The sequence below is a fragment of the Sturnus vulgaris genome, chromosome 4 (assembly GCF_052056855.1).
Source record: "Sturnus vulgaris isolate bStuVul1 chromosome 4, bStuVul1.hap1, whole genome shotgun sequence".
NCBI classification, from domain to species: Eukaryota; Metazoa; Chordata; class Aves; order Passeriformes; family Sturnidae; genus Sturnus; species Sturnus vulgaris.
In genome coordinates, this window is record NC_142246.1 from 32,614,379 (window position 1) to 32,642,235 (window position 27,857).

A 27,857-nucleotide genomic window follows, 5' to 3' on the forward strand; every position below is an offset into this window, starting at 1 on the left:
ATTTTTGCTTACAAAATATTTACATGAGTATGTACATGCCCAGAAGACATTGGCAATTTTCACTGAGAACTGGGAATCTTATTTTGTAATTTTGCAGGATATAAAATGGTCCAGCATGTGGGAAGGGAAAGCAGCTGTTTTGCAAATGATTTATCGTGGAAGGTCTGGACAATTTCAGAGTGAGGTCTGGGCTACAGGACAAATAATTTTCTGTTACAACTAAACAGGCAATGTATTTCAACATGCAGGCTGCCAATGCAACATGCATAGCCATAGCTTAGTAATAAAATCTCTGTCATAAACTACAAACTCACACATACCTGATTTGAAATGCATGCAAGTATTACTAGAAAAGCTGCAGGAGGTTATCTCAGTCCACTTTCTCTTAACTGAATGTAGGTTTGTTCTCAGCAGTGCAAGTTACATTTTTGTTTTAATTTCACATTACAAAGTGACAGAGTTTCTGTCACTTCCTTGGGACAGACGTAGATATCTTAACGTAGTTCACTGTTAAACAGCTTTTCCTATGTGCCTAATCTTTCCTTTCCTTATTTTCATCCTGTTGCTTTTAATTGTATCCCCACACCACATGCAACATGTTCTATTCTATCTTTGGTTGTTAGCTTCTCTTGCCAGCAATTAATTATTTCTTAGACTATGTATTGAGCCAAAGTTTAATCTCTAACCTATTCCCAGATAGCAATACCTCTAACCTCGTAATTATTTTCATAAACATGTATCTGAACAGTAAAATAAAGACCAACAAGAGAATCTGACAGGAACTTTGAAGAAACAAGATACTGAATTCTAAACTTATATTCCTTTGATGCTATGTCTAAGAATCCCTCTTTGCTGATATATTTGTATAACCAGCTCAAACTGTATTTGTGAGTCAGACCATGTTGCAGATTAATGCCTAATTAAAACTCCCTATGACCATTTCTCCTTAGATTTTTCCTCAATACACCACACTTCATACCATCATATATTTTTCAGTTTTAATTTCATTTTATTACTTTCTAGCTATACAATTAATGATTTTTCCCTGCCCTCTCCTATTAACATTTTGTCTCTAGTTGGCACTCAGAACACTTGCTATTTAGTACCACTGGGAAATTTTTAGTGCCATTTTTTACTCCTTCATCCATATAACTAACGAGGATGTTAAATACAACCAAGATGATAGCATATCCCCATTATGTTCTTCAATACAACTCCTCCTAGTTTGAATATTAGTCCTAATTTATTATCACAGACTATTTCAAACGAAACGGGTCTGAGTTAATTTTTCAAGTAACATGTCTCAGGGCCAGTGTCAGACCTGAGGACAAATTGTGTGTACTGATACAACAAAGACAAAATGTAATTTATCATGAATTGTGAGATAAGAGATAAAAATCTCATTAAACAATGTGTAAGACAACAATGAAAATAAGGCATCTAGACACCCTCAGAGATCCCAGATGACTGACAATTGTGAGAAGGATGAAAAGGAAAGGAAGTAAATATATATACCTCACTGAAAAAAAACCTAAAGAGCTTTTAAGCATTTAATCTCATAACCTCATGTTTGTTTCCTTGTGTCCTAGAACACTCCACACCCCCTTCCTCTCCTTTTGTTCCCCAATAATCTGAACGACTAAAATGCAATTCATCAGAGCGTGGTGCTAATAACAACAAGGCTGTGGGTTCAATCCCTGTGTGGGCCATTCACTTAAAAGCTGGGCTTGATGACCCTTGTGGTTCTCTTCCAATGAAGAATATTCTATGGAATCAAAGGAACTCCTTCTGTGAAATTACATGGCAGATGTAAGTTCTAGGCTGCTAAGTTCTAAGTCACCAGCACATGTAGTTTCCTTTGTGGAATAAATGTGGCCAAGCAGAGATGGAATAAGGACTGGGAGGTGTTTAGTAGGCACTAAAACAGGACTATAATTAAGCCACACAAGGTACTTCCACATTGGCTAAGACTTAATTTGCCATGGGCCTTTTCAATATTCACAGTTTATTGCCAACCTTTTCACAAGCCAGTTGGGCATGAAGGCGGAAATCCCATTTTCCTCTTCCCACCCTCACAGGAGCTGGAAGGGAAGAAAAGATGCCTTAAAAGTCACTAGCATCTTCCACTAACTTATAGCACAAATCCCTGTGTGTACTTCAATCACACTTCCATTTCATTTTGCTCTTGGTGGAAAGAAAAAGGCAGAAGTGAGGTAGATTGTTTAGTTATGCTGGTTATACATGAACTGTGGTATCTATGCAAAAAAATAAAACATGAGAAATGGAGGAGAAACAAGAAGAGTAAAAAACCCCTAACAAACACTAGTAACACTAGTAAAATTCACATTTATGCTCTGTAGATGTGTTATATCTCGTTTTTACTAGTGCCAGCTTTGAGCATTGGGCACCTCTTCCCTCAGGTACTTGTACAAAAGCAGAAGGTTCTGACCTTGGCTTCTTGACATTGTGGGACGATAAAAACAATAATTTCTGTATGGCAGATACTTTAGCATAAGCTCTCCCATCAAGTTCTAATGAGTCATCATGAACTAAAGTCCTCAATTTATAGAGAATTACGTCACAGCACATTTGGTGTCTGTAGAGTGAGATGTCCTACAATGAGACCTCCAAATGCAGAGTTCAAATACGTTTTTATTCAACCAGCTTTATTGCATTATTTTTTCTCTTTCACAAGTTTAAATTCAGAGTTGTGCTCTAGATTTCCAAATTTGTAGGAAGGCTTAGCCATTTTGAACTGAAAAGCCCATCAATCTACAATTCCCATCCGGCTGGAGCAAAATCTTGTTTATTGTACATTACCTGGCAGATCCTTGATCAGGGACAACTGAAAACCAGTTGATATTATATTGAATTTTGTTCAGATCTTCCCACTATATAAACTATCATCACAAACTATTTTTAAGAAACATGAGAACCTTGATGCTCAAATACACTATACAAAAGCTGCTGCAAAATACATCCTTCTCTATTTTGCATTTTATGGTTCTCCCATAATATTTCCAATTTGGGGGTAAAAATTCTCAAATCTGAGTTTCTAACTCAGACTATTCAATTTCATTGTCAGTAGTAAGCATTAAATATTAACTATACCTTGTCTTCATAACCTCTGCTTAAACGAAGCATTTAGCACTTTATTTCTCATTGCATTAAATTCTGTGTTAAAAGATAAGCTGCTACTAATTTCAATAAATTCCCCTCCAAATTCTGACTAATTTAAAACTTTCCATGAAAAAAGATTAAGAAATGTATCAAGATGCTTAAATACAGATACTACATGACTTCTATTGTTTATAAGCAGACGTAGTGATGTCAGGAAACCCTCCAACTCAATCACACTCAAGAAAACTTTCCTCCCAGCTTCCAGTTCTCTCTGCTCTCCCTCTCACTTTAACAACTGTTTCACTTCCCTGAATACATATTCAGATGTCCCTGTTTCTTATAAACCATTTTGCTGCTCTTTCTAAAAACAATGAATGTAGTTAATACATTGTTCTGATAGCAGGAGGCAAATAGACTGACTGCTGGAACAGTTCACACACTAAGCTGCACCCTGAAGAAGAGGAACAAGTAGAATTAATCAGAGATGCTAAGCAAAACAAGAGTTATAACTGATGGTCCTAAAATTTACCTCCTCCTGAATTTCATGACTTACTAAGACACTACTCTTAGAAAAATAAAATTATTCCTGTTAAACAGTCCTCACTTGTTTTTAAAGCTACTAGTAACACCTCCATGTAGACCTTAGCTTCTTGTGGTAAGCATCTGATAAGTCATTTTACTAATTCTCTTTGCTCTTTCAGCTAATTCCAGAAAAGGAAGCTAATTCCCATTGGTTAACAAAACAAGCTAATCAAACCCAGAATCATAGATTAATATAATTATATACACATATTCAGATCCTTTAAATTTTGAGTAAGCTGATAAAATAAAATACATTGATCAAATGAACTCATTCTAAAGAAAAACCATCAGATGTTTGAATAGACTAAGAAGAGGTTAATTTAACTTGCTACTCAAATAAAGTCAATATGACTGAAAGCAGTTCAATAATATAATTGTTTTCAGTCAGCACCTTTTTTATCCCTCAATGCTTCAGCAGTGATCCCCCACCCTCTGCCAATATAAACACTGGACAAAGTCATCTGGAATATGGCACTGGACTTACTTTGAACCCATTAGGATTAGATAGCGTTGAAAGCTTACATGAAGATGCAAAAAAAGACAATTGGTGAAAAAAAACCCCTTTACTTCTGTGAAATTCATGCTGCATTAATTGCCATTTTAGCTAAAGAAAATGCAATAATCAAATAATAGCATACTAAAAGCCACAATTAAATGATATTGACTTGATAGGATGAACTGGAAACATCCACATACTACAATGCAGTGCTACACACAACCATGCATATCAGCAAGTAGAAGAAAGTTGAAGCTAATTTATTAAATTCTGGTTTCCCTGTTTTAAAAAGAATATTTCCCCCACCAATAGGCCATCAGCATATGAACCATCAGAAACTAACCATAAGCAAATCAGGTAGATAATCCAAGCAATATTCATTTCTGTGCTGAGTGAAAGGAATCTTTCTTCCAGTAACACAAACTCTCATCCTGCAGCTGATTGTGGAAATGGAAGTCTACTATCTGAACACCTATGATCTTCTCCCTACCCAGCAGAAAACCAACCTGACTTAAATTATGGCAATCACTACATATACGGTATATCTGGCTAGCAAGTTGAAGCACTTCTAAAAACAAATCTAATCGTGTGGAGAGAAAAATCATTTGACAGCAGGAACTGCAAACAGTACATATGCACTGAAGGGGTGAACATCAGACATCTGCAGGTAGCAGATAGAGGGGAGAACAGTGGGAAGAGTGAGGGAAAAGGAAAATTAACACATACTTACAGAGAACACTGGGTTTTCCTCCTGCTTAGCAAAGTCTTACAAAGAACAACTGTCTCAATATATACCATGGTGCTAAGCCCTGTCTGTCCTTCTTGTTATCAAAACCCCTCTTAGGTTGCTCTGCTAAAAGGCCAAGACTTGACTTGAAACAGGATTAGATGAAATTAATTTAGCTTGTCTGGGATGAAACAGGTTAAGAAACATTCCTGAAGGGTGCTAAACTCACTGGCAAGCAACTGTTCAAAATTCCAGAAGTATTAAAATCAAGAGGAATGATGAACACTTACTAGCTTCCTAAGAGATGCAAGCAGATCATCCCAACCATTCAGAATTTTTAGCAGTTTTGCCTTGCTTTTGCATTTTTCATTTATAAAAGAAGGGCCAGAGGATATAGTAATCTAAGTATATTGACTTATTGAATTAAATCAGGCTACCTTTTGGGGAATACATATATTTTGTAAAAGATTTCATATTCCTAGATAGAAAAGAAAGATAGCATACCCTGATTATGACAATGCATGACCATTTTTTGAGTTCTTCACAGATTAAATACTGAGCAAGATGAAAATACTGAGCAAACTGAACATGCAAAAATAAAGTTATCACTAATTTTAAGTATCTTAATCCAAATGAGTCGAATTCACATGCATGAGTTGTCTTAGCAGACTGGCCTTTTATACACAACACCAAAATTCCACTCAAATCTAAGAAGAGAATCTCAAATTTGGTGTTATGCTTGGCAAAACAATTCTGTCCAACCACCTGATGTGCAATCTGCAGAAAAATATTTCTCCAAACTCCCTCTAGTGGTTCATCTGTAGGTGAGATTTTAACAATTAAAAGACAGAAATGGAGAAATGGTTCTTAGAATATGAAGTAGCTTGCACCAAGCTCTGCTGAGCTACTTGAGAAGGGCCATGAATTAAAAAAAATATTCTTCCAGTCACTACACCAAGAAAATCTGTTCAGTCATGCAACAAAAAAAATGGAAACCTGTGGCTAATATATCTTCTCATATCAAAAGAAAAAAAAAAAAGAAAAAAAGAAAAAAAAAAGAAAGAAAAAAGAAAACAGTAGGAAAAAAAGAAAAAAAACCCCAAAAATAAAAGAAGAAAAAAGTGTTTTCTTTGGGCATGATGTTTAAGCAGGCACTGGTGTTTAAAGTATGTCACTTGTTTTGCTAACTGATGCTGATTGGAAGGAGGAGAAACATGGAAATATACACCTCAGAAGCCACCACTGCCTTCTGTCATCTCACAGCTCTTTTCCTTTAGAGGTTTTTCCTGTCTCGAGTGCCCTATCCAGTAATAAATACACTGCTCTCCTTCCCCTAGGAAATGAAAGGAATGGCTGGAACCTACCGAACTTGATGAGGTAGTAAAAGACAACTTTTACATTATTCTGAAGCTAAATATCATGACAGTTTAACCGACTTCAGCCTATCCTTTAAAAAGTACAACTAAAGGTTAGTCACTTGCTAAAAGCTACATTACATAATAAATCATTAATAGCTACTGCTTCACATAAGCATTACCTATTAAATGACATAAATTAGCTTTTCTATATTAGCAGTTATTTTTTACTCTTGCTTATCTTACAGTAAAATAGAAACAATTTGCGGCATTTAAGAAAAAAATCAGTTTAAAATACAGAGTCATTTTGATATATTTAAATTTTATTAGACAAATTCTTAAGAAGATGGAAAATAAAAGGGTATTTAAACTATGGACAAAGTGTCCTCTTCTTACCATGACCTGGGACAGATACTGGATTATCACCGGTCTGTACTAGATATGAGCCGGCAGTATAGTCCTCATCTGTATCAGAGTCCTGAACTGGCTGGCTGGCATTATTACTTAATAACCACCTCTGGTTGTCATGGAGATTGGGTGATGGAGGAGGGGAGTGTAAATGTTCGGTAACTGATGGACTAGATGAGGAGGATGGCATGGGAGGACCTATAAAAAAATAAAAAGCATTTAAAATATGGGTCAAGATATCATGTGAAAAACAAATAATTTATTTCTTCTATCACCAAAAGGTGCATATTCTACTTCAAACAAGAAAAAAAGATGGACAAAGAAAATATGACAATTGCCTGAAATAAACTGGTTTAATTGCTTTAGAAACCATAACACAATGCTATGACTTGATATTTCAATGAACAGTGTTTATCATACAGGATTGCTTCTTTCACTGGGACACTCTTGTCTAAAATCTACTAGTGAAAGAAAGTAATACAGATAAGCAGGTGCAGATACAGAGAAACAGGACCAGTTTTACAAGCTCATACATACAGGGAAACTCACCACTGTAAATTTCTACCACAGGATTTACTCTGACAGAACTTATAGTTTTCAGCAATGCTTATCAAGATACATATGCTGTTTAAAAACCTATCAAAATGTTTCACCTGTCCACCTGCACAAGTTGTTTTAAAACACGCATAGGCAATGATACCTCCCATTTCTGCATCTTGAAAGTACCTTAAAGTCATCACGGAGAAAGACAGATTTAAATAAAGCCTTAGGATATCATAAAAATGCATTCAGTCCTTCAATGTAACAATAATTAGGCCAGAATGCAACAGAGAAATAGTTACCTAATCCACCCTGTAAATATATAGATTGTTTATAGCCTTTAGTGAGCACAGATCTTACTCAGAGTAAGACTGCTGAAATACTTTTGAATAAAGTATTGTTGCCTGTAGGTGGGGAATATACCAGAATATGAAGAAGCTTTTTTACATAATTTATGTTAAAACCAAAATGAGATTAATCTGCAAGGTTATCATTCATAACTATAAATCTAAATTTAAATTAGAGGAAAAAGGGCTTTTTTCATCATATAATGATTTGGTTTTATGGTACTTAGTAGCATAGTTATGCTGGAGAGGTGCTGTGCTTCTCAATGTTAATAAATCATACTGGCACCAGTAACTTGAATTACCTTCCCTCCACCTCCCTCGTACACTGCTAGAATCATGCTAATGATATTTTTTTCTTACACATTCAGTTTATACCATCATATAGTATCTTAAATGTCTCTAAAACATGTTGTTAAGTCCTTACCAATTGGCTTCCCTGGGAAGAAATCTGTGACAGCCTTATCACAAACTGTTTACTTAGTATTTCCACATATAATTTACCCCTTCTTGTAGTGAGCAGCACAACATATATTTTTATAATTTAAGATGCAGGTTTGGTCCTGAAAGGAAAGTGAGCACTTACTATTAGTCAAGTAACTCCCATGTAAAACCCAACGTTTATGATTAGGGAAATAAAATGGATGGGGGAACGACATTTTACAGGACTCAACTTGTGAATTTAGAAGTAGGAAGTGGGCACATTTTGTAGTTTGAGATAAAATGTCAACAGGTTTTCTTGCTACACCTTGATTTTTCACATTATTTGCTTCAGTAACCTGAATCTGTGGTTATTTCTTGATGGAATATTTAATACATTATTTATGATATACTCAAACTGATTCAGGGAGCCACTATATTTCATTTTTTGAATAGTTTCAATAAAAAAAAAAAGTAGGGGTTTTTGTAATTTTTTTTTCTCTTGGAATAAATCTCCTTTACTTGCTTTGGACCTCTTCTAGAGGAGAGCTACAGTAATATGTTCCAGATGCATATGTACTGTCTGAAGCAAGTCAACATCTTTACATATAACACTTCTCAATACGTTTCCTTTCTCCTTCTCAATTTACACTCATTAACTTTCAGGCATAACAGAGCCTTGATTGCACAAATCATAATCGTACAAAATATCATGTTGCCTGAAAATGTGTCATGTCCAAGGTTCCTTAATTGTTTTGTAAATTCCCTCATTTATTCACATTTATTAATTGTCCCAGTGCTACACGGCTAGCTGACACTGCACTGCACTGATGAGTAGCCATCCAGAACATGCACCACTTGGGTGCCTGGTTTACTGAATTTCTCAGTTCAGGAAACACCGTGTGTAGGTGTGGGGTGGAAGTGCAAGGGTATTAGCAAAGCTCCCACCACTACACTCAGCAGGGGCAGATCTCTGCTACTGCAAAAATCAGTTGATTAGGGGTGTTACCTATAACCATCAGGAAGTTATGCAACTTTTTATAATAAACCTAATTCTAGCAGGAAGGTCTTTCAATCGTAGAATCATTTAGGTTGGAAAAGAACTTTAAGATCAATAAGTCCAACCTTTAAATCAGCATTTCCAAGTCCAACACCAAACCATGTCCCCAGTGCCACATTTATGTGTCTGTAAAACACCTCCACGAACAGAGACTCAACCACTTCCCTGGGCAGCCTGTTCCAAGTTGTAATCTCCCTTTCAGGGAAGAGATTTTTCCTAATATTCAAGCTAAACCATCCTGACGCACTGTTAGCTCATGTTCAGCTGGCAGTCGACCAGCATCTCCAGGTCCTTTTCTGCTGGACAGCTTTCAAGTCACTCTTCTCTCAGCCTGTAACGTTGCATGGAGTTGTGACACAAGCAGAGGACCCAGCACTTGGCCTTGCTGAACCTCAAACAATTGGCCTCAGCCCATTGATCCAGCCTGTCCACATCCCTCTGTGGAACCTTCTACCCCCCTAGAGACCAACATTCCTCCTCAACTTGGTGTTCTCTATGAGCAGAATGAGGGCACACTTGATCTCGTCCAGATCATTGATAAAACATTTAAACAGGACTAGCCCCAGTACTGAGCCCTGGGGAACTCTACTGACAAGCCACCAGCTGGGTGCAATTCCATTCACCACCAGCTCTCTGGGCCTGCCCAGCCAGTCAGTTTTTATACTGAAAAGAGTACACCTGTCCACACCATGGGAAGCCAGTTTCTCCAGAAGAATGATGTGGGAGAAAGTATCAAGAATTTACTAAAGTCTCTATAGACAACATACACAGCCTTTCCCTCCTCCACTAAGTGGGTCACTTTGTCACAGAAGGAGCCCAGGTTGGTCAGGCAGGACCTGCCTTTGGTAAACCCCTGCTGGCTGGGCCTGATCCCCTGTTTATCCTGTGCACACTGCACGATGGCACTCGAGATGATCTGCTCCATGACCTTGCCTGGCACTGAGGTCATGCTGACAGGTCTGTAGTTCCCTGGAACTTCCTTCTGGCCCTTCCCGTAGATAAGTGGCACATTATCCAACTTCCAGTCACCTGGGACATGCTCTGTTAGCCAGGGCTGTTGGTAAATGATTGGAAAAGGCTTGGTGAGCTCTTCTGCCAGCTCCCTGAGTACCCTTGGGTTGATGCCCATAGACTTGTGGGTGTCTAAGTTGCACAGCCGGTCACTGACTATTTCTTCTTGGAGTACAGGGGCTTTGTTCTGCTCCCTGTCATCCAGCTCAAGGGCTGGGGACCTTGAGGCCAAATGGTCTTACTATTAAAGACTGAGGCAAAGAAGCCTCAGAAGAAGGCATTAAGTTACCTCAGATTCTTCCTCATCCTTCACCACTGTATTTTTCCCCTTCACCCAGTAAAGGATGGCTATTCTCCTTAGCCCTCCTTTTGTTGCTTTCTTGTCACAAAGTTACATGGTCTGCAGAGAAAAGGGAGCCAGCTATAATATGAGCCGATTTTTCACAAGAACCCTAGGCCAACCAGCTGGGACACCCATTTATGTGCAACTTCATCCAGAACTGGCAGATTTTTGCAGTGAGCTCCTCTTTGGTTCCAAGTGAAAAGAGATAGCTATCTATACTGCCATTTATAGAATAAGCTACACATTAAGAAAAAAAATACTTAACATACTTTCTAGAGGAATTGTAAATGATGTGCATATTCCTTTCCAATCCTTTTTTTACATGGAATGAAAGGCATTTAAAATATTTGGCAATATTCACTCTTGAAGTCTTAACAAATTCATTTATGAATCATAAAAATCTTTAAGTATAACAAAAGCCAATTAGATTAATTATAACACTTTTTCCATACAGCTTACAAGCATACAAAACTAAAAACACTTCATTCTAAGAAAACCCACAAGAATACAACTTCTGATTTTCTCCCCATTCTGGTTCTCTTGGTATCCACCTAGCAAAAACATTTTGTTGTTCTTTGACTTTCTTGCCCGTATTTTAAAAAAGCAAAAGTTATTTTTTTTAATATTGATTCAACAGTAAGCTATTTTTCACAGGTAAGTATACTGGACTTAAGAGTATTGAAATCTATGTTTTAGGTCAGTTACGAGGAAAAACATGCTTTAATTTGTTGGCATTTTCATAATTGAAAAGGTATGACTTTAAATGATCTTGATGTACTCCAAAAAAATTTCTGACATGAAAAGGAAAAATGTAGGCAAACTCCAGCAAGAACAGATTCAATACAGCAATATGTGAAGAGGTGAATACATTTGCTAAGCATATGTGTCCCCAAAGAAAGTAAAGCACAAAGAAAAGAGGTTGTAAGAAGAACATTAAAAAAGAAATGCACCTGAGCTAATAATGGATTCATTAAATACATATGTACAAGGTAATTATGCTAAAAAAATTGCAGTGTTCTCTGCCATGATCAGCACTGATCTAAAACATGGTACAAATTAAAAGTTGGAAGTAGAACTGATGTCACATATGGAAAAGCTCTAAGGGACAAGTATGCTAAGTACAACCCATAAAAAGATAGCAAATAAACAATGGGGAAGACTGCAACAATGGACTGGTAGTAATGTACAGGAATTTCTGTATTAACTATATTATGGCTAAACTAAGTCTAAAGCTGAGCCTCTGTCAGTTAGTGCTGCCCAACACCAGTTATCAGAACAGGGAAGGAGAATGGGCCTGCTGCAGAGTTTGGGAAGGACTGGGGGCAGAGCAGGGCAGACTGTGCCTTCAACCCCAGAGTCTCAGACACTTCCACCTGGCCACAATGCCCAGTTTATAGTTGTGTACAAGATGCTTTCCCTTAAACAAACAAACAAAAGAAGCTATTTGGAGTATTTAAGCTTATTTACATGGCATTTTACAGAGAATGAACCCAACAGCTGCTCAGCTTTCATCCTCTACAGGTCATCGTTTGCTAGTCAAGCACTTTGCTTCAACAACACCAATGGGATTAACTGCATCTCCACTAGATATATTTTAGAGAAAATAGTGCTAGACACTTTTGGCATTTAGGAGAAAAGTAGGATGGAAGAGAAACAGTAGTAATGACCTCCTCCTGTTGCAGGGTGGGTGGGCTGAAATAGATGACCTAGAATCTCTGAGGAACCCTAAAACACATGCACTTATGAAATCTTCCCACCAGATTCAAACTCTTAAAGCAGAGAGATTTCGCTGGCAATGACACTAAGAAGAAAGAAAAAAATCTTGTTATTTTCTATTCTTATTATAAAACAGACTTTTCTGACTATAATTCATGAAGCAATGAAAACTTTCCTGAGCTCAAATATGATCTTAAAAATGTATAGTTTTCATTGCTTCATGACTTTCTATATTACAGAACTGTTGTTCATATATCTAGATTGTCCCTAAAAACCTGGCATTATCAACTTACTTCCAGAAGACGCATGGCAAGTTACATACTTTGAAAAAGTAATTTCACTATAAAAATTTGAAGGGCCATTATTTTCATCTCAATCAGGTTGCATAAATCCTACACCCAACTTACATGCAACTTCTGATGGCTGCTTAAAGCAATATAACAGTAGACAGCTCAGTTTAGGCTGTTTAGCTATGGCAGAATAGTGCATTTTTCCATTCACATTGTTGGCAGCCCTTGTCACTGAGACTGAAGAAAAAAAATTCCTCTATCTACCTCTCAAGCACACAGGAGAGTCTTATTTTGAAGTGGTAAAGAGATTCTTACTGACTTCAATGTCAGTAAGAAAATGGTATTAAATTACAATTTGCAAAGCAGATATCTCTTTACTAAAATTAATGGGATTTTTGCTGGTGAGTTCATGGAAATGAAGATTTCATGCTATATTAAATGGCACTACTACGTCACATAAACCTAAACCCAGACTCCATACTGTGGAAAAAACATGTTATACATATAATGGAACACTAAGAATAGCTATATATCTCTATTTTGTACTTTGCTGCTCACAACAAGACAAGGTAGGTGGCTGGGTTGGTTTGGTTTTTTTTTTATTTTTTTTTCGGGGGGTGGTTTTTTGTTTGTTTTTTCTTTTCAATAAAACAGTTTAAGGATCTTTTAAAACTTGGATGACAGGCAGTGGTTTTTGAAGGTCAGAAATAACATCTTCTGGCTAAATTAATTAGAAACCAAAACACTTTCAAACATGAAGGACACTTACAAGCCTTCTGAATCAAGCTGAGATGACTCTTTGCAATCTGTTTTAAGACTTCCCAGTGTGCTGAAAGCTGTACATACTCTTGTTAAAAAGGGCACCTATACCCTCCTAACAATTTTATTGATCGCATCCCAAAATTTAATCTATCACATGTAGATTGACCCAAAAAAAACCCTAAAAACCCTCGAACTCCTGCATCTGGTATGTACAACCCTTAATGACTGCATTTTGGACCTTTTCATCTCTGCATATCAAACAGTAAGTTAGTAGTAAGTGAGTTTTAATTTTAAACTAATTTTTCATTTTGGATTTCCTTTATGCTCTCCAACCTGTATGAATTGGCATTGGCATTTATCTCTCTGCTGGATCCTGCAGCCTTCTGCAGCCAACCTGCAGTGACAGTTATCTCTTAATTAATATTCTACATGCAAATGGAACCACCAAAAAGTGCTGTTGTATCGCACACAAAGAAAAATTATTTCTAACCAACACAGTTCTCTTTATCTGCTTTTACCAGAGATGACCACCGTAGCTACTGTGAAGACCTGCCCATGGAAATACAGGCATAGACAGTCTTCCAAATAGATACATATATAAATAAGACTGTATAAACCCATCTACAGTGAAAAACACTGCAGTGAGAAGAAACGACATGCCAAGAACTCTTGTAACAATAAATGCTTTCAAATGCATAGAAATTATGCTTGTGATCTACCACGGATTTTCCATTTGTGTTTTGCTTTATTTGAAAGCATAATGGATAATGAACTGGGAGGTGTACTTTTGAAGTTTCAAATCCTTCTGAATGCTGATGAACTGTGCCTTCATGTTAGATGCAAAATTTAAACACAAATGACATCTACTTTTCCTATATTTCCTCAAAAAGTTAGCACTTGTATAACAAAACAGACATATTATATTGACATGTATTCTAACTCATAAAGTTGCAACTGCTTCTACAGATGGTGAAACCTAAAATTTTGCAAGACCATAATCAAAGGACACTGATTTGAAAAACAAAAATAATCCATTAGAAAGTAAGACAAATACTGGCCTGAAATACTGTAATTTTCTTTTTCCTCTTGGAAGTATAGTATAAGAACCAGACTCGTAATAGAAAGCTAGTAATTATCTTCTAAAAAAGAGAAAGATTTCTTAAGAAAAATGGTTATGCTTAGAATTGACATGCATTTTAGAAGCAAACACTTTATGTTTTAAGCATTTTGGTTGTTTCAAAAAGTTAACAGCTGCTGCTCAGCAGATTGTTAAATGAAAAAGAGTGCCCTGTTCTTACAGGGGTCAGATGGCATGACCACAACAGCTCCGTCTTCAATCCTGAATTCAGGCAGTGATCATTTTTGCTTTAAATGGGAGTTTTGTCTGTAAAGAAATTGCAGAATCTGAGCCTTAACTAACAGAGTATCCTAACCAAAATGCATAGCTCTTACTTCTTACTACAAAAAAATACTTTTTAAACTATTATTATTTTCAAAAGGGATCACCTTATAAATGCAGAGCCAGGTGCAGAGCAAAGGTCCACTCATCTAGGCAGAACGTTCATAAGCTGAACTAAAACCTCAAGCATCTCTAGCATCCAGGGTTTATTTTTTAGGAGCTATTCTGCTCAGCTCAACGGAATCTTCCAGTTTATTTCCACCAATATTAATTAAAAGTGGGCACGCAAAATACTGGAAGGGAATAGAGAGCTATTTCCAGAAGAGCGAAAATCTTCATTCTACTCAGAAAACAATTTTAAGTGATAGGTCTCTGTATTTTTAGAAAAACATTCCTCTTTTTTAGGGGGTTGGGGGTGCAGTTTTGGACAGAAGCAAGCTGAAATCAACGCCAGATTGCAAAATATTCCGATTAACTCCTATCTTCACTTGAGACTTAGAAGTTCTCACATGAAAATGTCACCTCTCCTTTAGAGCATCTGCTGGGATTCAGACTTCTCTGCCTGGTGATGGGAATCTCACACAGCACAGCCAGGACAAGGAGACACCAGCTCAGCCACCAACCCAGCTGTACAAGTCGCACACTCACAGCTTTGGCCCAGCCAAGCACCGACTTGCAGCCCTGGCAGCCAGCACTCAGTAGCTGGAGCATCACAGCCAGAAGGTGTCCAAGGCAGAGTAGCACTTGGGCTGTACATGCAGGCAAGCTCCTGGGGTCCCCACCCGGGCCCTGTGTAACCTGCCCACAGACCTGGCCCCTTCCTACCACAGCAGCTGGTGCCTGCTAAAGATGCAGAGGTGCACGGTTGCTCTACATGCAGGCACACACACACAGCTGTGCACCTGTGCAACGCAAAAGGCACCTATGCATGGCCAATCAATTCTGCCTCAGTCAGAGCCCTACATGTCTGTGCACATCTGCCTGGGCCTGCTGCTTCACTGACCACTACATGGGGGCAGGGAAAGGGCAGGAGAGATCTCTCGGGTAGTGGGAATGTGCAGCCAGTCATTTTCTCTGCTCATTACTCATCGAGGCACATGCAAAACAAACTAAGCATTACATACTGCTGTAAGAAAGAAACCAGCCCTTCTCAAAAACATGCCAGGATTTCCATGTTCAAAAAACCCAAGCTATAAACACACCACAGACAAGCTAAAATCAGGAAAAAAAACCCATCAGGGCTTTTCTTTTTCCTGCATTTCCAGAAATGGAATCAAGCATCAAAAATGGAGCAGCTGGCAGATACTATAAGCAATGTAGGATAGTCACTCCGAGTCTGTCTTATATTCACTCAGCAATGATGCTGAAGTGTTTACCAAGTTTCCACTCTCAATCTTGACCTTTGTAAAAGACTGCAATTTTTCTGGATGCTGATACTCTTTCAGATGGCAATTCATAAAGAGTAATCACCTATAAAAGTAACCTTTGAAGAAATGCTTCTTTGTTCTTCCTATCCATGACTTTTTTATTATTAGAGGTGAAATGGATTGAGCCATGTCACCTCTGGTTTATCATTCTTCCAACATGACTCATGGTAGTTGATGCACTTTGTATTTTCACAGCTGCTTTGGGCTAAATTATGGGGGGCAGAAAATGTCTTTTTGGAATAGGACAGGAAACGCATCTTGAAGAACACTAGACAACGTAAAGGTTTTTTTGGGAGGGAGTGGGGGAGAGGCTTCTTAAAGAGGAAATAAACCTTCTGAGAATGATTCACAAATCATTCAGTTTTTAGAATCAGGTAATTTCCCACCTTCATTACTCCAACCCCTGTAAGAAACAGCTTAAAGAGAAGTGAAATTAAATACTAATTAACTAAATTTAGTTTTCTTAATTCCACTGAGTCCTATATGAGAAAAGCAACCTAAGCAATGACAGGGATACCAGTTTTGCCACCACTGTGGTCACTGCTTTGCAGTCTGCCATAAAGGGAACACATCTTTGAAAAAAAGCATCCAGAGAACCTCTTAATGACATCAAATTGCTTATGCTTGCAGACCACAGAATATGACTCATTTTCTCAGAAGGAAACATAGCAATTTAAAGAGATTTTGATAGATGTGAACAAAGAGCAACAAACTGCTGAAACAGAGTGATATAAACCTTACTTACAAAAACAATCCTATTTTTTATTATTCACAAGAATCACAGAATATTCTGAGTTGGAAGGAACCCACAAGGATCACCAAGCCCATCTCAAGTAAACGGCCCATATGGGGATCAAACCCATGGCCTTGGTGTTGTTAGCACCATGCTCTAACCAATTAGTTTTTTTGGTGTGGTTATTTATATTCCTGTGAGCTGCATTTTTTGGATTGTAGCTATTTCAAAAGACCAGAGCTGTGGCATTGCAAAAGAAGAGGAGGAGGAGAAGGACGGATACAATGACTGTTGCTATCTTCAGCAGCTTCTGATTGCAAGCTGCCCCAGACAGAGGCACACGCTCCCCCATGAGCTCTGTGTGCCTCCCAGCACGTCTCTGCAGGGACCAGCACAGTGTCGAGCAGCCATCAGAATGAGCAGCACTAATGCCAGAGCCTTCCATGGGCACTAAAACATCATGTTGCTGCTCCCTGCCTTCTCCCAATATACTGAGGCTAACCAATAAAATGTCCCATAACACTGAAGAATCACACCATGCTACAAAAGTGTGCATTTAGCAATGAGAAAGGAGAAAGCAGTCCTGCCAATGAAACATCGAACTTATCTAACCAGTGGTGAAGTCCTGAAGGTAACACCACTGAAATAGGTATTTTTGTTAGTTCCTTGTTGCTTCATTATCAAAAGCCCTTCCCATTCTGCAGCACTTTCAAGTTTTATTTCTTGTTAGGGCTTTTTTTCTGCTACATTAAATGTAACTCTTTAACAAAGGAATTTTGGGGAGAGGAGGAATTAGAGAATTACGAGAAAATTATTGACTGTTTTCTCACACAGTACCACTCTCACAAGCAATGGGACATTTACTGGACATTGATGTCTCATTACATCTAGTATGTAATTTATTTCTCTGCTGGAAGAGAACTTATCAGTTTTGCCCATGTGGAGTAAATATTTCTACTTTAGAAACAAATAGACTACCACAGGCAAGAAGCTGGAAAGCTTAAATGAAAACCCACTGCATGATCACTGAAGTCAGCTCACTACCAAAGCTGCTAAGGCAGCAGTGTTGAAATGGGCCAGAGGTAGCATTTTGGGACTAGATTTTTGACAAAGCCCTATTAAAGAATTATTTAGAAAACCGAGAACAATAAAATCTATACAGTACTGAGAACTGAGAGAAACTGGACTCTGCATTTAGGTGTCTCCGGAAATTCAGCATTACACAAGAACCCCACAAAGTCCCTTATTTTTGCGTGAATATATAAGCAACAATGTATTAGCTGATGAGAAAATTTTGTGAAGTGCTACCAAGTTGCATATTTTTAGTCACTCTTCCAGTGTAAGAAATTTTTGCTATCTAAAACAGAATATATTTTAACTAGTTAAAGAAACCCTTTATTTGGTAGCTTTTAATTTTTTAACATTTTATCTGTGTTTACACTTGGCAGGACAGGGTAAGTGCTCTAGCAGTACGTACAATTTAAAACCACAAATTTCAAATAGGGTTAGTTATCCATTCAAGTTCAAAGGCATACAGACTTAACAGTTCTTAAACAAATATACAAACCCCTCACATTAGCTTAGGTAGGTCAGAAAACGCTGAATGGAGGTAAAAAAAATACCTTTGGCCCCAGACTAAACACAGAAAATTTCAGTCCAAAAGTGCTTTTCATAAAGTTATGACCTAATGAACAAAAGGGCGTTCTAATAAAGTTTAATGAAATATTAGCTACAAAATCCAACAGTAATATCATCATCTTTATTTCTTTGCCAACTCGACCACTTCAGAATAGCAAAAACTGAAGTAAAGTAAACCACACCAGTTAATGTGAAGAGGTTGAATCTGAAAGAAAATAGAAAAAAGGATCAAAAGATTGCGGAAAAATTCCAAAATAGAGAAAATACTTGTTTATGCCTGAGTGGAGCCAAGGGTAACAAACCCTCTTTACCAAGCGGCTTCCAAAATCCTTGGGCCTTGGTCCAGGGACAAGGGACACGCCAGCTGGGCCATCCATATCTGCCAGCAGGCAGAGGTTATCCATCTCTTTGAAAAGGGATGAAAGGAAATTGCTGCTGGAGTGCTTTGCAAACTCTGAAACAACTGCTCTTCAGCTAAACAGTAGGATTGCCAACAGAAGATGTACAAGTCTCTGAGTTCCTGAAAAACTAGTAATGTTGACATATCCTACTTTCAAGATGCCCCCCTCAGTACCAGTAAAAGCTGCCAGATAAAAACCAGTTATTACACAGAAAGAACAACTGGTCTGGAAGCCCTGTCCTGTACAACTAAAATTCCCCATATATGCTATGGGATGTGCTTTCCAAGACTATCCACGCCCTCCCTCCAACCTTCATCAATCTCTCCTGCCAAAACATCTACTAAAGTACTTGCTGATAAGAAAAGAATTCAAATTTCTTACTTGACTAGATTTTTTTCTCCCGTGAAAAAGACACTTTTTAATAGGTTCTTGGCCAAGATTACATTTGTATTCACACAATGTCTCTTATGAAAAGATGTTATGGAACCAATTATGAGAGCAGCTCCTGAAAAACGCAACTAATGGCTTGACTCGGTCTGCATTCATGTCAACACAAAATAACTAATTTTATACAGTGCCTGATAATGCAGCACTATGTAAGGAAGAGATTACACAGGAACACTTAAAAGATGCTCATTCAGAAAGGATCAGATCTTATAAAATGCAACTTATAAGCATGGAGAAAAAAAGAAACACAGAACTGAAGTCAGGTTTACCCACATTTCGCTAATTTTGGTTTTTGGCATATTAATGCCTAATGCACATGCAGTTTTCTGGTGCAGTTGTTACTACACCAAACTTTAATTCCACTTGAAATGTCATGGTTACTAAATGAAGAGATAGAGAAATAGCCTCAGCTCTCTTGCTCAGTTAACTGAGATGCCTTTTTTTTGTGTTTTGTTTGTATTTGTTATTTATCTTTGAGATATGGTAGTGGTCCAAATATTCATTCATAACCTGTTTTCTGATGCAGTTTCCATTCATTATATATTTCTGATGCAGTTATGGCCTGCAAAGTCAATTCTTGGTCAGAATCTTTACATGCACAAGCAGAAAACAAATTACAGGATACTTCAAAGTCAGATCCTGTGACTAGGGGAGGCTGTTAATCAATGCAGTTTAATACAAAGCCCTCTGCCACAGTGATATTATGTGTGCTGAGGTGAGCAGGCAGTGATATTAAGAACCATACACAAATTTCTTCTGAATAAAAATGATGCATCAGCCCATAACATTTATCAGCCTATACAAACTCCCAGGAATCCAACTTTCACTGCAAGTGTCTTCCTGGATCTATTTACTTCAGAAGATGTGGTATGAATGATAGCATAATAAGTTTTACTATGTTTTAGGATAAGTGACTCATACTTCATTCCATTTGAAAGAAAAAATCCTAACATGTAATATAATATGTTACTGCAGCTGCCCCATGGGAATAACAACATATCCATTTGGAAGGCAAATACATTTATGAAAATGCCTGATTAGCAGAAAAATCAGAAAACAATTAATTATAAACAATAATACACAACTTTTTTTTTATGTTTTTATGGTCACAGTCTCTTTTCATGGAATCTACTGGATTAGATACTTTCAAGCTCTCCCCCTCCCACCCCCAGCTCAAAAGTCTCCATTGATGTTATCCATAAAAACTAAACAAAAAAACAGCCTTTGAAGGAGGAGTTGTCATGTGAGTTGAATGTAAAGTTTCTGTACAGAGTGCATCAAATTATCTTCTTACTTCAGGCATCTCTTACCAGAACCCCAGTTTGAGGCCAGAAATGCATGTTCTCTCTCCTGTTTGCTTTGCAAAATACTGTATTTTTTATCTCCAATGCCTCCGATCCCCTGCAAAGGCTATGAACAGAATGCTGCAAATCTCTGAGAACTGCACAACATATGTGAAGTCAAGGCAGTGCCACCTGCACATGTGACCTCCTAGATACAAGGCTTCCCAATGTCTTGGCCTTCTCTTTTACAACTAAGGAAATCTCTACCTTCTTCCCTCTTACCTTTCCTTAGTCTTTTATTTACTTAATGGACACTCTTTATTTTCCCTCACATCACAATTAAAAAGTTTCAGACACCTTTTCTGTTACAAAGTCATTAATTTGTTCCACTAAAATTCCACTAAAAAATTATCATGAAAGAATTTGGTGTGTTGATTACAGCAGTAGTTAATGAATTATGCAATTTAATATAAAACACCAGCATGCTAAGAAGAAACATAGAGATTATTTACGGCACTTTGGGAAATGCACATAGGTAATACTGGTAATGTCATTGCTTACTTTTCATGAAAGCAAACTCAAGATATGCTTAAAAAACAATTGGCTAAGTAGAGACAGTAGGATATTTTTTATGGACTGTCCCACAACCACCCACCAATACAAACTGCAGACTCTTCCAATACTAGAAGACACCCAGAACTACCTTTATCCCCACCTGCTACTGAAGAGGCATCTCAGATGGTATTCCCAACTTTGGGGCCATGTAAGGGTGACAAACCAGCAGAGACAGCAGCTAACCAGAGGAAAGACACTTGAATGTTTTGCTTGATTCAGGCCAGAGGATTAAGTCTGGGTCTCCTACCTTCCAGGTGAGTGCCCCAGCTAATGAGCCTGCAGCTACTAGCAGAGCAACTTTTCTCCCTCTTTTTTTTTTTCACTAAAATCTCTGAAGAACGGTGTTTAGTTCCTCATCAAGATGAATGCCAAGCCTGCTAAATTTTTCATGACACTGAATTCTTGTTCTCCTGCCAGCCCTAGTTATGTGTGAACATTTCAGACTCCCTCAGGCATTTATTTTACTACAGAGTCCTGAAATACTTAAGTCTATTAAGACCTAAAATAAACAGGCAACAAGGAGGAATCTGCTAATTGTTCCTTCAGTCTACATTTTAAGTAGACAGTGCCCTAACCAATGAACTTCAGAAATTATTCTCAGTGTCACCAGTGAAATAATGGTACCTTTGGCAACACATGCATCAAGCCATGTCAGCTACCATAGTGAGGCTCAGCTCCACACCACAGTAGGAGCAGCACGGTCTGCAGGCTGTAAAGACCGAGCCAAATAGGGTGGATTCAGAAAAGGTGGATTTACTAAACCCACACACAATGTCTATTCTGCATGTGCATTACCTCTGGGTGTGTGCCCAACACAGTCCCTGCCTGCTCCCTTGCTGCCAGGAAAGAGGACAGCTGGAAGCAGACTATGACTGAAGAATAACTCACACTACTTGGCCTTGGTTACCCTCCTCACCAAAAGCCTTTCTGGAGCAGAAAGCGTGCTGGCTGCAAGCTAGGCTGGCCTGCTGCTGTGCATTGAGGAAGTGGGAGATTGAGGAAAGGAGGCCAATCATCAAAAGACTTCAGACAGGCCTTGAAGGGCAGCAGACAGCTGACGGAATTAACCACACAGCTGAAAATCTTCCTGTCACATAGGCTATGAGCTGTGCCTCCCTAAACTCCCTGAAAGAATACTCAGAAAAAAAACTCCCTACATAAGTTATCTGGATTTTAAGTCACCTACTGAAATAATTTTACGGTCACTCCCAATTTATCTGTGCATTGTGAAGCTGCTCTCTCTATAGAAGATCTGAGAATAGATTAAGTTTTGTTATCTTGAGGTCTCTTACTCACTACAGAAACTCCAATAGCACTTCTATCCACAATGCTTCATTATTATTGCTATAGTCACTGGCATTATATGCTTAGAAAGGAAGTACAAATGGCCAATCTGTGGCCAGAAAATATCAAGCGTGATATCAGATCTGAAGATCAACATTGTTGTCTTAGAGAAACTCCGTGCAGGTGTGAAAAAGTACATATGAATACATAAGTCTTATGTTGGATATACTATGTACAAAGAAAGCAATGTTAGTACTAAATCAGCTGTCATGAGTTGCTGGTATGCACAAATCTACAGCTCATGCCTGTCCCTGGCATATCCTCAGAAATCTCCCAAAGACCAGACCACCTTCTACAATAATGCCTCTTATCATCCATACTTAAACTTCCATTTTTCTGTATTTTTTTTTTAAAGTACTTTATGTCTTCTTCTATATCTATTTTGTTTGAAGCAAACTTTAAAAATGCTCTTGTTAAACAGTTTCTATCCTACACTTTTTCAAATTATTTTTATATAGATGTTAGTCCTTAGGAGACCAATGCTCAAGATCCCTGTAATGAACTAGATTTAATATGGCTGTAATATGTCTCTGTAATCCTGGCAGGTGATGCTGCCTAAAAGCACAACCTAAGACAAAAGGCCTCAAAAAGCTCTCTGTCATTCAGACCTGTGAGGGATTTTTTTCCTCAATACAAAATCTGAGAGCAGGGTCTTGCCAATGTCCAAGCAAACTGGAGTACTGATATCCAACTTGTTCCTTGTCCTGTTTCTGATACTGCCAAAATACTTTGTCAAAGAGATTTTTTAGAAGGCAAAAATGAAAGGATTTCCCTAGACATTATGAATACAGTGAGGAGAGATGTGGGGAAGTCTTCCTGAAACCTGTAATTCTGCAAAGTGCATGTACTTATCATTAAAAAAGTAGGGTTGGACTAGAACTTGGCAGTTCTTTTACATGCTATTTCCCTGTGCTAGTGAAGAATTATGATAGTACTTCTGGTCTGTCCACAGTAATTTTCAAAACTGAAAGAACAGGAACAAAATCACTATCAAGCCATTCTATGTAAGTCCCACATAAACAGTTCTCAGTTCCACAGGTAAATTGTCATTTAATCTTTGCCCACCAAACTATTTAAATTAAATGCACATCTTGTTAGTTCCATGTATTATTTGTAACTCATTTTACCTCATTACCTAGTGATTTTTGCCCTGTTTTTCTCTCTCTTCACCTCACCAAACTGAAAACATGCCAATACAAAAACTGTTTCTTCCTCTAATCGGCAAAGTCTTTATACACAACTGGAAAAATGCTGTAATCCCAGTTAAAACATTCTCATTCCTCCAATGCGAGCATAATGGAAGTATCAGCCTGAGTGGCGTGTCTGTGATGAATCAGATCTCATGTCCCTGAACGCCCATGGCAGAAGGAAAAAATCAGTCACTTCTCCCACTGAGGACTGACAGGATGTGAAACAGAGGAGAGTGAAGTTGGAGGATCAGAGCTGCCAGTTTTTCCATCACACGGGACTCTATAAAGGACCACAAAGCCCATTTTCGTAAAATAAAAGCACAAGAACAATCTCTTGCTCTGCCTCCACAGACTGAGTGGGACAGAGCTGTCCTCAGCAGAGCTCTGCAGTAAAATCATGGCTACACTTCTGCAGATACCTGAGAAGCTTTACTGCTCTTTGCTTTCAAGAAGCAAAAGAGCCTGTGTCAAGGATTTCACCTGCAATATTCTTCTGCTTTGCAGAGTGAAAACTCCACTTAAGGAGGTTAAGAGCTTAGAAACCTGATGGACTCAAAATTTAAGCTTAGTGTGACTGAAACCATTTCCAAATTCCTAAAATCTGAATATATAATTCAAACACTGAAACTGCTTTGTCCAAAGAAATGGTAGATTGTGACCCCAAAGGTATCTTTCAGTCACTTTTTTCATTCAGCTTTGAATGGGAGTGGTGTAATGAGGAATGCCAAATGAATATTCCCCCAAAATGAAATATAACAAAAGTCTCACTCAGAAACCACACATGGTGCTGTCACACATTTATTACCCACAAGCTAAAATTTGTCTAATGTAATTTAAGATTGATAATTACTGATAGAGGCCATATGTGTTTTCAACATATGTGTTTTCAATTGCCAAATTAAAAATATTGCTTCCACTCTAGGGGACCATGGTATGAAATAACATCTCAGATTTATATAGCTGAAATAACAACTCTGTAAATTTTCACGATTTAAAAAATTTTATTCTCTGTAAATGAAATCTCGCCCTTTCTTTAACTGTTTGCATTATTCTCTCAAACACAAGTAAGAGAAATGAAAATATACAAAATCAAAGCAAAACAATAGTATATTACTTGCAAATAAGAGCAGAAAACTTGCATTTTTAAAATCCAGCTTTTAACAAATCTGATCTGGTTTTAATTTATGATTAAAATTATTACTATGTTAATGGGAACAAGGAACTCTGTTATGGTGGGTGTTAAGGAAGTATGGGGAAAAAAACTCCCGAATTTTTCTGTGAATGAAATAAGAAATGACTGGCACTAGACTCAGCATTCACCTGAGAGTGCAAACGGAAAAGGGAGAATAACTGAATTACTAATGATCATCCCTCTCCACAGTGCCTTGCTACTCGAGGTCTCCAACGTGGCTAATGTGCTGCCAAATCCTAATACAGGTTCCAGAGAAGCTCCAGGGGAACGGCAACCTGCAAACCTGACATCTATATGCTAGTGAAGTTAATAGAAACTATAATAGCAAAAAGACTAAGTGGGCCCTAAGTGGGGTCTAAGAAGAATCAAATTTCAGTTTTCATTAAGTGAAGTCTTACAAAATTAACCCAATTCTTTGAATAGCTCAAACAAACACGTGAAATCAGTGATCCAGTCAGTCCATTTCAAGAAAGCTTTTAACAAGTACTTTACCAAAAGCTTTTAAAGAAACTAAGCACCCATGGCAAAACAGAGGTCTCTGTGCAGCAACGTGACTGGTTAAGAGATATAATGAGAAATTAGGGGTAAATGGTCAAACCTGCATAGTGAAGGAAGCCTACCAGTGGAATACCACAGCGATCTCCCCTGGGATTTGCTCCTCTTCCCATACCTGTAATTGACCTGGAAAGGTAGCTGAGTACTGAAGCAATCAAGTTTGCAGATGATACCAATTTATTCATGGCAGTAAGGATGAGGGCAAGTGGTGAAGAATCACAGGACCTTATGAAATTGAGTGACTAGACAATGGAATGGTAAATTAAATTCAGTGCGGATAAGTGTAGAGTGATGCACATGGGAAAATATAACCTTAACTTCACATGTACAGTGATGGGCTCTGAGCTGAACATTATCACTCAGGAGTGAGACCTTGAGGTTACAATAAATAGTGCCATCAAAATGTCAGCTCAGTGCTCAGCTGCCAAAAGAAAGCAGCCCAAATATAGGTATTGTTAGGAGCTGAACAGGAAGCAAAGCAGAGAACACAATTACACCACTTTGTAATGTCACTCAGTTCATACGCTGTCTTCTCTTCCAGTGATACGTTTTGGGGACATGCTTCATCAGTGAATATTTTGTGCTTACTTTTACAAAGATTGGAGCAAAACAGAAGGCATCTTAAAACAGAAGAGTGACCTGTAATTACAGGGACAAAGACAACAGTTTTGATACTGTCTGCATCTCAGTTTCACAAGAGTTCTCTGAGCCTGTATCCAAAACTCAAGGAGACGGGGTCTTCTACGTACTTGCAGATAAACCATTCAAAAAAAAGAGGCTGACGAATTACACACATACAACCAATGAGCTCTGTTATAAGGCACTGCTATACATCAAAAGCTTAGCTACTGCTAAGTGCACAAGCTTTACCAAGTACTTGAAATCCCTGGGAAAGGACAAGTTTGAAGATTTGCCTTCACTCCAGGAGTATACAGCCAACTAAAAATTATTTTGCCATGTCATCTTGAAGCGACAAGGTTCTAAACCTTAAGGGTTAGTACAATGCCCAGAAAAGGGTAAGTAAAAACAATTAAAAAAAATCTTAAGTCTTGTGTTACTCCCTGTTCTCCTTTCCTCATTTTCTTCCCTATCAGATAGCCTGCTCAAGATGCTGCTGGAACCAGTCTTTTGGTGCCTGACAACTGAAAATCACTTTTACCTACTGATGTTCTGTAACAGGGAACAACTAAATTAAGTCTAGGCCTTCAGATTTCTAGCTAATCTCCTCACATCCCTATTACAACATCTGCTTCTTGCTTTTATGAGAAAGGGTTTATCTGTGTGCTAATGGACTGGTATTACTTGTATCTTTGTCTAATTTCATGAACCACGAGAATGTTCTGGTTTTCATTTGGATTGATACACCACAGACACAAATTCTGTCTACCTACAGTGTACCCTCTACTTACTTGCATAAAACACTATCTATTTACTTCACATATTCCTACTTTTGTGTAGAGGAGAAATATATTCTCATCACAATCTATAACTGACCTTTACAGTAGCTTTGCTTATCATGTAATAGAATAAATACAGAAAGAGAGAAAATACGTAGGAAGAAAAACCAGCATTGTGATAATTAGTTATTATTTAATTTTAAACTCATAAATGTATCAAATATGAACATGAGTATATTTCAACAAGAAATAAATCTATGCCGGATATTCAATTAGTTTAAACTGTTAGCTAAGAGTTTCTGCAGATGGACTAATGACACATTTGAAACAGAACAAGTTGAAAAATATTTTTTGCCTTTTAGTCCTATATTTAATTAAAAATCCCTTAGTGATTATTTCCATTCAAATGTTATAATGTTACACTATGACATAAAGGGTTTTTAAAATTATTTTGCTACAGCTGTAATCTTTTACTGTTGAAGTAATTGAAGTTTCTCTTTTTCAAAGACACTTGAATTTGTGCTGTCCAAGCATGTTTTAAAGACACATCATAAAGGATACTCAGCAGGGTGAGCTCTGGAAATATAAGTTATATCAACTACCAAAAAAGCTTATATGGGAATAGACAGTATGAATTTAATTAATGTAGAATGAAGAAAGTGAAGTAAATATTGGCTGGTAAAAATGCACTAAAAATTTCAGTCACCACAAGTAAATCAGAGTCTATCAAACCTCTCACAGAAATGCCTTCAGCATTATTTAAGACAAGGCACAGACTTGGTGAAGCTGTGACAAGATGCAGACTGAACTCAAGGCAGGCACATCAATTCACTAACTCAACCTCCGTGCCCATCTATCAGATGAGACGACATTTCAGCAAGAATGCAGTGACTTTAGTTAACCACAGAAAACCAAAATCAGGTCACCATCACCTCTCTCTCTTCTACTGCCCACAACAAATTAAGTCACTATCGGCCTCCTGAAGTGGCAGAAGAAACATTAATTAATCACAGAAACCCTTGGATCACTAGATTAATCGTTCTGTTGACCCCATGTTGTTTT

At 37.8% G+C, this 27,857-nt stretch overlaps 1 protein-coding gene across 26 annotated transcripts in view; it reads right to left on the reverse strand.

The window, feature by feature from the left end:
- TENM3 (teneurin transmembrane protein 3) overlaps positions 1-27,857 on the reverse strand; it is a 1,293,899-nt gene that overhangs the window by 167,551 nt on the left and 1,098,491 nt on the right. For 17 of the 26 annotated variants that reach the window (XM_088163549.1, XM_088163548.1, XM_088163550.1 and 14 more), the window contains one exon: positions 6,677-6,886. The exons of the other annotated variants lie outside the window; for them this stretch is intronic. In XM_088163549.1, the coding sequence (XP_088019675.1) occupies positions 6,677-6,886 (210 nt within the window). The remainder of the gene's footprint in view (positions 1-6,676; positions 6,887-27,857) is intronic. 26 annotated transcript variants of the gene reach the window in all.